This window comes from Mastomys coucha, unplaced genomic scaffold, assembly GCF_008632895.1.
Source record: "Mastomys coucha isolate ucsf_1 unplaced genomic scaffold, UCSF_Mcou_1 pScaffold6, whole genome shotgun sequence".
NCBI classification, from domain to species: domain Eukaryota; kingdom Metazoa; phylum Chordata; class Mammalia; order Rodentia; family Muridae; genus Mastomys; species Mastomys coucha.
Window position 1 is genome coordinate 7,240,489 of NW_022196912.1, and position 9,407 is coordinate 7,249,895.

A 9,407-nucleotide genomic window follows, 5' to 3' on the forward strand; every position below is an offset into this window, starting at 1 on the left:
GGAGGAAGGGGGGAAGAAGTGGGAGGGAGGAAGGGACCTGGTTTCAAAAACCCCTAAACAAAATGACAATCTCCCCCTCAAAACCTCCCCTCCACATGTCACATAATTCCTTTCATACACCAAGTCTCAGGACAGCCCGTCCTTCCAGATAATATTACAATGGTTTCCATAAAGCCTCTCCCTGCTCCTCAGCTCCCCTCTTCCAGATGTCCTTTCCTGGTCTCTGTCACTTAAGCATTGTCCTGAGTTTTCCCTTCTTGTAGGTGGAGGCCACATGGTTTTGCACGGCCAGAGTTAATGAAGATTTTACATAATTCACTGGATGACTCCTTTAAACGCCTCATTGTTCCTCTCCTCTGTAGAGAGTTCAGGTATGGACTTTGTTTAATTTTGTGTGCTGTTTAACATTATGTATGGTCTTCAAGGAGTATGGAGTAAATGTTTGTTAATTTGAACCAAGCCAAAGAACTTGGCCTTCAAACCAGGTCTTTGGTGTGAGCCTTGGTTTTAATCTGTAGCGTTATTCTCATGCATAGATCTTACAGTATTCTTCTTAGCTGTGATACACTTTGGTCCTGAGTGCTTAGTGTTCACACCCTTCCCAGTTCTACATTGCTGATGTTTCAGTTTGACAATCAAGCCAAACATGATTTTATTGATGAGAGATTTGACTTGGAAAAACAAACTGAGAAGTTATTGGAGAGGTTACTTGGAAGCATTTTCAGGAGGTATTAGAGCCAAAGAAAGCATAAGGAGCTTGGTGAGGAATGGGGTGATCTTATTGCTCTGAGGAGAGAAAGCAATTATGTGTGTTCATCTCCCAGTGGGAATTCTGGATGAGCAACAGCGAGCGCAGATGAGGAGGTGATTGAAAGAACCATACCAACAGGCTCCGAAAGAGTTCTGTGAGGTACAGACGTGCTCGCTCACTCTCTCTTGATTTTCTCTAGCTGTTGTCTCAGTTGTTAAGTTCCAGCAACCAGCATAGTTTCATGCAGTCAGTCCTTCATGCATACCGTGGACCAGCACATCCTTGTCCTTAGTTTTCCAGGCTGCCTGGGAATGGTGGGACTGCACGTGTCTTCTCAGCTCACTAGGAGTTCTAGCTGACTGGAACTTTTCTATTTCTGCCTTGGATGCTTGACCTTTGAGTTCAAAGTATCCAGAGTAGGAATGAACATTATAAAGATGAGGTGCTTCATTGCTCCGTTTCTGTTGTTCCATGCCAGACTGTCTGGTTTCATCCTTTGTGGCCTAGATGGCCCCTACAGATACTATTGTGTTTGGAATTCTGTATTGTCCATGTGATCTGATGTCTCTTGCTTTCCGTACTTTGGCATATTCTTGAAGGCTTTGTTCTTTTACTTATTCACTCATTTGTGTGTGTGCCAGTGTCTGTGTCTGTGTCCTTCTGTGTGTGAGTGTATATACATGTACATACGTGATGCAGGTGCTTGTGTGCAGAAGCAAGAAGAGGGTAGTGGGTGTCCTCTATCATCTGTACCTGTGTCTTGTATCTGAGCTAGGCTGAATGCCAACAAGTCTTATATTTGTCTACACCCTGCATGGAGCTGTAGTAACAACCATTGTCAGGATACCCATCTTTTTATATGGGTGCTAGGATCCAAACTTTAGTTGCCGTGATTATGTAGCAAGTGAACTATTGGGTCCCATTCAATCTTATGTAAAATTTCAATGTGGCACATCTTTTTTCTTTCCTTGATTTTTTTGTATTGCATTCAGCATCCAGTGGTATTTTGATATTTTGTTTTATAGCATGCAGACTGATTTCATTGCTATTAAGCCATGTGGTATGGGATTCTGTAGGACACAGTCCTTTTTTGATTTGCATTGTGGATGAACAAGAACATGTTCTTTTTTTAAATTGCCTGAGATAGAACAGCATAGCTCATTTCTGTTCATTATTTGTCTGCAGACAATGCCCAGAGCTGGGGCTCCTTAGAAATGCTTACCTGAGCAGCAGTGAAGAGGGCAGTCAAAGATGGCTTTACTAGTGTTTTGAAGAAAAATATTTTGTTTCTTTAATTCTGAAGAAATTTATCATAAGGATAGAAAAATTGATTCTTAGGATTTTTGTTTGTTTGCTTTGTTTTTATTGATACTTTGTGTCTGGGCTCAGCTATAGTCACAGGTGCAGGCCATCAGCCAAACATGCTGGGCTTTTTCCATGGGTGCTGAGGACCTGAGCTCAGATACCTGATGAGCCATCTCACTGCCCCATGTGACCTTTTAAAACCCCATTGCGTCAGTAGTTTACTTAAAACCATCCCTGTGGGTCTTGAGGCTATTTAGAAGAGTCTGATGACTGGGTAGATGGGCTTCATCTGTCTCCTCGGTGTCCATGTCATTTCTTTTTCTCTTAGTCTTTGAAATCACTTTCTTTTTCTCTGGAGACTATGAGCCTTCTCTTTTAGTCAGGGTTCTCTAGAGTCACAGAACTTATGGGTAGTCTCTATATAATAAGGGAATTTGTTGATGACTTACAGTCTGTAGTCCAGCTCCCAACAACGGTCAGCAGCAGCTGTGAATGGAAGTCCAAGGATCTAGCAGTTGCCCAGTCCCACAAAGCAAACAGGTGAAGGAGAGGGAACCTTCCTTCTTCTAATGTCCTTATGTCGGTCTCCAGCAGAAGGTGTGGGCCAGATTAAAGGTGTGTACCACCACACCTGGATCTGGGACTTGCTTTGTCCCAGGCTGACCTTGAACTCAGAGATCTCCTTGCCTTAGTCTTCTGGGATTCATAGCCATTATACCTCAAGATCTGCATGCCAAGATCCAGTTCAGAAACTTATTATCTCCCAGCCTCAAGATCTGGATCACAGGTGAGCCTTCTAATTCTGGATTGTAGTTCATTCCAGATATAGTCAAGCTGACAACCAGGAATAGCCACTACAATCCACCCCTTGTCAACTTGACACAAATAATACCTCATGTCCACATGAAACAATAACAAGATCATGAATATGCCTTACTTGTATAACTATTCCTCGTACAATCGCAAACGCATTTGTAAATTTACAATGGGGTAATGTCCCTTGGGAACATTCTTTTAGTATCTCAACTTAAATACCAATTGATGTTAAAGAAATTGGAAGAAAGGCAAATATGTTCTTAACAAAGTAAAACAGAAGCATTCATATTACTTTATAATCCTCATTTCTGCAACTGGTTATGTGGCCTTAGCTAGTATTTTTAACTACCTTCCTCTACTACCCATTCTGTATTTCCTTCCCCCTCTGCAAGCACTTCAACAGGCCTTGGCTCTTTTCCTGGAGGATTGACCTATACCTTCATTCCCGATGGGTCTGTGTCCTTTGTTATCCTGCTTGGATTAGGCTGTTGTAGTTTCCCATTGACTTTAATCACAGGACATGGTAGTACTAAGAGACGTCCTAAGGGATTTCCTGCACTCCAGACATAATCCTTCTTAACCTCCATTGTGGAGAGGCAATCCAATTTCCCCATGGTAATTTGGATCTCTCACCCCTCTTAACACTCTTATTCCTTTCTTAGCCTGTTGGTTTAAGGGCATTAGAAGGCCAAAATGACGATGGGGAAGTCTGAGCTTCCAGTTAAATGGAATTTTGTTGTGGCTCCTGGTAGGAGTACTTCCCCCTTTGGAACCAGCAAAAATTTCCCTAGAGGGTCACTAGGATTGATAGTGAGTGGAACAATTCCCTTCTCCACCCCTTGATTCCTGGACCCATGGATCCAGGCTATGGGAGAAACTGTACCATATATCTGACGCTGATTCAAAGCATATACTGCCTTCTGAAGAACTCTGCCCCAGTCCTCCAGACTGCTGCCACTTAATTGGCATTGTAACTGCATCTTCAAAAGGCCATTCCATCTTTCTATCAGACCAGCTACTTCAGGATGATGGGGAACATGGTTAGACCAGTGGATACCATGATTGTGGGCTCACTGTTGCACTTCTTGGGCTGTGAAATGAGTTCCTTGGTCAAAAGCAATACTGTGTAGAATACCATGAAGATGGATAAGGCATCCTGTGAGTCCATGGGTGGTGGTTTTGGCAGAGCCATTATGTGCAGGAAAGGCAAATCCATAACCAGAATAAGTATCTGCTCCTATTAGAACAAAACGTTGTCCTTTCCATGGAGGAAGTGGTCCAATGTAGTCAACCTGCCAGCAGGTTGCTGGCTGGTCACCTAGAGGAAGGAATGGTAATACATCTGGGGCTCAGTGTTGGTCTCTGCTGTTGGCAGATCTGCCATTCAGCAGCAGCTGTAGCTGGGTCAGCCTTGGTGAATAGCAGTCTGTGTTGTTGAGCCCAAGTATAACCTCCATCTTGGCCACCATGGCCACTTTGGTCATGTGCCCATTGAGCAATGACAGAGATGGCTGGGGAAAGAGACCGACTATCCACAGAACGGGTCATCTTATCCACTTGATTGTTGAACTCCTCAGCTAAAGTCACCTTCTGGTGAGCATTTACATGGGACACAAATATCTTCACATCCTTTGCCCATTTGGAGAGATCTGTTCACATACTTCTTCCCCAGATGTCTTTCTTCCTTCAAGAGAGAAAAATATCAGGGCACAGTCACAACCAAAATAAAAGTCAGACTCTAATCATCCAATGTTTGGGATCAGCTCATGGATGGCTCTGGGCTCCTCCAAGAGCTTGGATCACTTCTCTAGCTCTGCCCTTTGTAGCACACATCTTGTCTTCTAGGCTCCAGCTGCCTGTACTCCACTGCTATTGCTGTTCTTGGTGATTATCTAATGGTGCTGGCATCTCTAAAACACTGCTTTCCACTGCTGCAACTAGGCTTTACCAATAGCCTCTTATAGGCTCTCTCCATGGTGCCAACCCTCAACTTCTTTGCATGAGACCCCTTCAGTCCTGGGCCATCAATCAATTGCAACTGAGGCTACACCTTTACCAATGGCCTTCCATGGCCTCTCACAGTTCCCAGCCTCAGCTGTTCTTCATGACCCCTTCATATTAGTACCATCTGGGTGGTTCTTACACATTACCAAGTACAACTGCAGCACAAGGTACAACCTTGGCTATCTCTGGAACACTCCTCTCCGGGTACCAACTCCTGTATTAGTCAGGGTTCTTTAGAGTCACAGAACTTGTGGGTAGTTTCTATATAGTAAGGGCGTTTGTTGATGACTTACAGTCTGTAGTCCAACTCGGTCAGCAGCAGCTGTGAATGGAAGTCCAAGGATCTAGCAGTTGCTCAGTCCCACAAGGCAGGCAGGAGAAGAAAAGGGAATCTTCCTTCTTCCAATGTCCTTATGTAGGTCTCCAACAGAAGGTGTGACCCAGATTAAAGATGTGTGGCACCATGCCTGGGACACCTTCTATGCTACTCTCCTTGTATGCAGTGTCTCCTCCAGATTATCTGCCTACTGTCCCTACCTCTGCTGTATGTCCCTTACATTTCCCATCTCGTCCACCTGTGCCGCTCCTTGTGTAGGTTCCCCCTGAGTTAACACTCCTCATTGCTATACTATAGTCTGCTCTGTCTGTCATTCTGCTTCTTCCATCATGGTCCTCTTCTGGGATGAGTGTGGTCTTTCAGCTTTGTGTCTCTTAAAACAGACTTGATAAGACTGCTAACCAGTGTCTTCACAATAAATGAAGTTCAAAATAAAGATTTACTTGTAGTGATATTTTGTATCCTGTTTTGCAGAAGTCAGAGAATTACAATGAACCGTTAGAGAAGATGAGAGAAAATCCTCACAAACCAAATTGTCAGGCGCTGCCACTGGGCGGCCGGGAAATAATAAAAGGGGGTGGGAAACTGGCATCCCACCAGAGCTCTGGAGACTGGTCAGCAGCAGGGGGCTGGGGGTAGGGAACTTGCAGTCTCTACTTCGGGTACCCCGGGAGAGCCGGTGGATGGGGGATTGCTGGCACTTTCCACTCCTGGGTGGGTGTCTAGCTGTCTTGAGCCGTATTCCAGTCCACAGGGGTAGTGGAAAGGAGGTAATCCCGGAGGTCCCTGGGCCTCATGGAGGCCAAGGATGACAGGTTCTAGCTCCTGGGCATCACAGACGCTGCTGGACACTGCAGAAGAACTGAGAACAAGGCGGGGGCTCCCGGGTGGCAGTGGCCCCTGAGGCCAAAAGAAGAAAATGTGGGAAGGGGAAGCTGCCACCTGGTGGTTCGGGCTCCAGTGGGCTGGGGCAAGAGTCCTTGGTCGGGTCTCTCGGCTGGAGCTGGAATCCATTGCCCCAACACTGCGAGTCTAGATGAAATGAGGCAATCCATGGTCTTAAAGCATTTATTTTAGAAAGGAGAGAGAGAAGATAGAGAAGTAGAGGCCCCACATGGAGTGTGGGGGTGGGTCGCTGGGAGTGGGGAGAAGGGAGAAGGGGAACAAGAGGTGAGAGTAAAGACAAGAAGGGAAGAGGTTGTCGGGCGATGATGGCACACGCCTTTAATCCCAGCACTTGGGAGGCAGAGGCAGATGGATTTCTGAGTTCGAGGCCAGCTTGGTCTACAGAGTGAGTTCCAGGACAGCCAGGGTGACATGGAGAAACCCTGTCTTGAAAAAACAACAACAAAAAAGAAGCTAAGAGGTTGAGAGAGAGGAGGGGCCAAGCAGCTCCTTTTATAGTGGGCTGTGCTACCTTTCCGTTTCCCAGGGGCGGGGCATACCTGGCTGTGGTCAGGTGGCTGTGGGGGTAGAATCCAGCCAGAATGCTGGGAATCTGGGGCTCTAGCCACAGGATACTAGAGTTGAGGCCTCATGGTGTCAGCGTCTCAAATCTGGGGCGTAGCTTACTATTCCGTCCCCTGTAGAATTCTCTACTTGGTCTCTGGAGCAAACCTCGTTCAGTTAAGAACACAGACTGCCTTTCATGGTCCCACACCAAATTAACCAGAGAAACAGACAGTAGCATGTGCATCTTCATACATATCTAATTAATCCTCCCCACATAGACATAAAACATATTTTGAATTGCTTTGTATTAAGTTTCCTTGTGGCCAATGGCATTTGTTTTTTATTGGGTCTAATAGAGAGGAAATACTTCTTAGGACATAATTTCTTATGAATTTCAAGAGATGATATATTGAGGGCTTCAAGGTTCCAGCTACCTTCAAGCTCATCATTGACTTATATTTTTATTCCGCAAGGTTTTAGAAGTATACTCCTAACAATGTCTGGATAAAATGGAGACATGGTTACATAAGGCTTGTTTCTGTACCAGCTGTTAGGAACTGTGGAATTGCCGAATGCCTGGGAATGACGACAGAGAGGCGGAGATGTGGAGAGGAGCGCAGACAAAAACATTAGTTCAAAGAACTGAACCAAATAACTTTGGAGGAGGCTGCTGTGCTGCCATGCCTGGTCATTCTTGTTTGTGGTTTATATTTATAATCATCTGCGAAGCTTTAATTTGACTTGCAAATCTTCAAGGCTCTTTCTTGTGTATATACATATTTAACGTATGACTGGTATGTGGTGGAGCAGTGACAGAAGATAGGTATGAAGACTTAGTTTGCTTTGGAATAGTTTGTGGTATCTTATTTCTATGGTTAGCAAAAGTAGACCCAATGTAACTCGGGGCAGCGCGTTTTATCCTTGAGAACTGACTGTACAGAATACATTCTGCTCTTTTTCTGAAAAGAAAATTTGGGTGAATGAAAATCTAAATACTTTTTGTGTTGTCCCCCCTCTACTTCTAAAGAGCCAAACTGACATCAGATGCAGAGAAGCAATCAGTATTGATGTTTGGACAGAATCTCCGCCAGCTCCTTTTAACAAGTCCTGTTCCAGGCCGCACCCTCATGGGAGTAGATCCTGGCTACAAACATGGATGCAAACTAGCGATCATTTCTCCTACTAGTGAGTTCTTCAACTTTTTATATTAGAGCTTTTCAGTTGATCCTAAATTCCACTTCATAGATAATATGAAAATTTGGAAATAATGTTTGTTTTTGTGGTTTAGAAATTGTTTTCTCATGGGGCTGTGGGAATAAGAGGGTTTCCTTTGTTTCTGGTCAGAACTCTCATCATGTGTCTGTCCCCCTCTCTCCATTAACTAGCATCAGGCTTGAACTCCTTGTCTCCTCTTTCCTTCTTTTGTTTTTCTTCTCTCTCCTCTCCCTCTTCCCTTCCTCTCTTCCTTTATTTTTTCAATGTTAACAAATTCAGATAAATTCAGATACAGTTTCTTATAGCCCAGGCTACCTTTGAATTCTCTTGGTGGCTAAGAACACTGAACTCATGATTCCATCTGCCTCTCCTGAATGTTGGCACTGCAGGCATGTGTTACCACATCTGCGTATGTGGTGCTGAACTTCAAGCCCAGGCAAGCATTCTCCAGTTGAGCTCTATAGAACCCCTGCTGCTGAGACTTGAACTCGTAGCTCTTATCAACTTCTTTATGGTGTATTCTGATTTTATATTTATTTCAAGTATCAGACATTTTGTAGCTGTGAATATTCAGTTAGTGTAGTTTCCCTGTCCCACGTACTTAGCCTGCCTGTGCCTCCTTTCCACACTTCTGTGTTCTCCTTTGAGAGATCTTCATGTCTGAAAGGTTCCATGCTACTGCTTTTCTTTTCCGAGACAGGGTCTCTCTGTGTCACCCTGGCTGTCCTGGAACTCACTCTGTAGACCAGGCTGGCCTCGAACTCAGAAATCCACCTGCCTTTGCCTCCCAAGTGCTGGGAGTTAGTTGACAAAATGTTGTCTCAGTTTTTGTATGAAAAGGCTGCTTTTGTTTTCATTTTTGAAGATTATTTTCATGGGTAGATTGGCTAATTGGTAGTTACTTAAAGATATTGTCCCATTACTTTTAGTTTTATTGCTTTGGCCGGTAGCTTTTCTTTTCTTCCTCTGTAATTAGTCTAGAAACTTACAGGTGTTCCTTCTGCTGCCAAAATTTTCTCTTTGTTTCAAAGTTTTTATGTGATATGTTTAATACTGTGAATGTGTCAGCATGAATTCCATTTCAGAATGTGATTATGTTAATATATTTCTCATTCTCCTTTCTTCTTTTTCAGTGTTTTAAATTCTTTTTTTTTAACTTTTATTGCGTTATGTTGAGAAAAGTTACATGATCTCAATTTATCTGAATTTGTTAACATTTAAAAAACATTTTAAATCACATTCTTATTTCCCTTTTGTACCCCAACTCCTCCCAGAGACCCCCCTTCAATATCTACAATATCTTTTTTGTCATATTCCTTAAAATTTATAAAATATTATAACAATAAAAATAAGTATTATAAAAGTTGTTTGGTATAAAACAACAATCAATTTAACAGTCTTATGTAGATGCTTGTCTACAGTAATACTGAAGATACATACATTTTTCTCAATATAAATTTTTTAAATAACTCCAAACATATTAACTGTATATTTCAAAATAATGCATCACTACTAGTATTTTCTTAA

At 43.4% G+C, this 9,407-nt stretch overlaps 1 protein-coding gene across 10 annotated transcripts in view; it reads left to right on the forward strand.

The window, feature by feature from the left end:
- The window catches only part of Srbd1 (S1 RNA binding domain 1), a 187,915-nt gene that overhangs the window by 57,774 nt on the left and 120,734 nt on the right, over window positions 1-9,407 (forward strand). For all 10 annotated transcript variants that reach the window (XM_031357224.1, XM_031357223.1, XM_031357229.1 and 7 more), the window contains 2 exons: window positions 264-371; window positions 7,693-7,850. In XM_031357224.1, coding sequence (XP_031213084.1) covers window positions 264-371; window positions 7,693-7,850 — 266 coding nt within the window. The remainder of the gene's footprint in view (window positions 1-263; window positions 372-7,692; window positions 7,851-9,407) is intronic.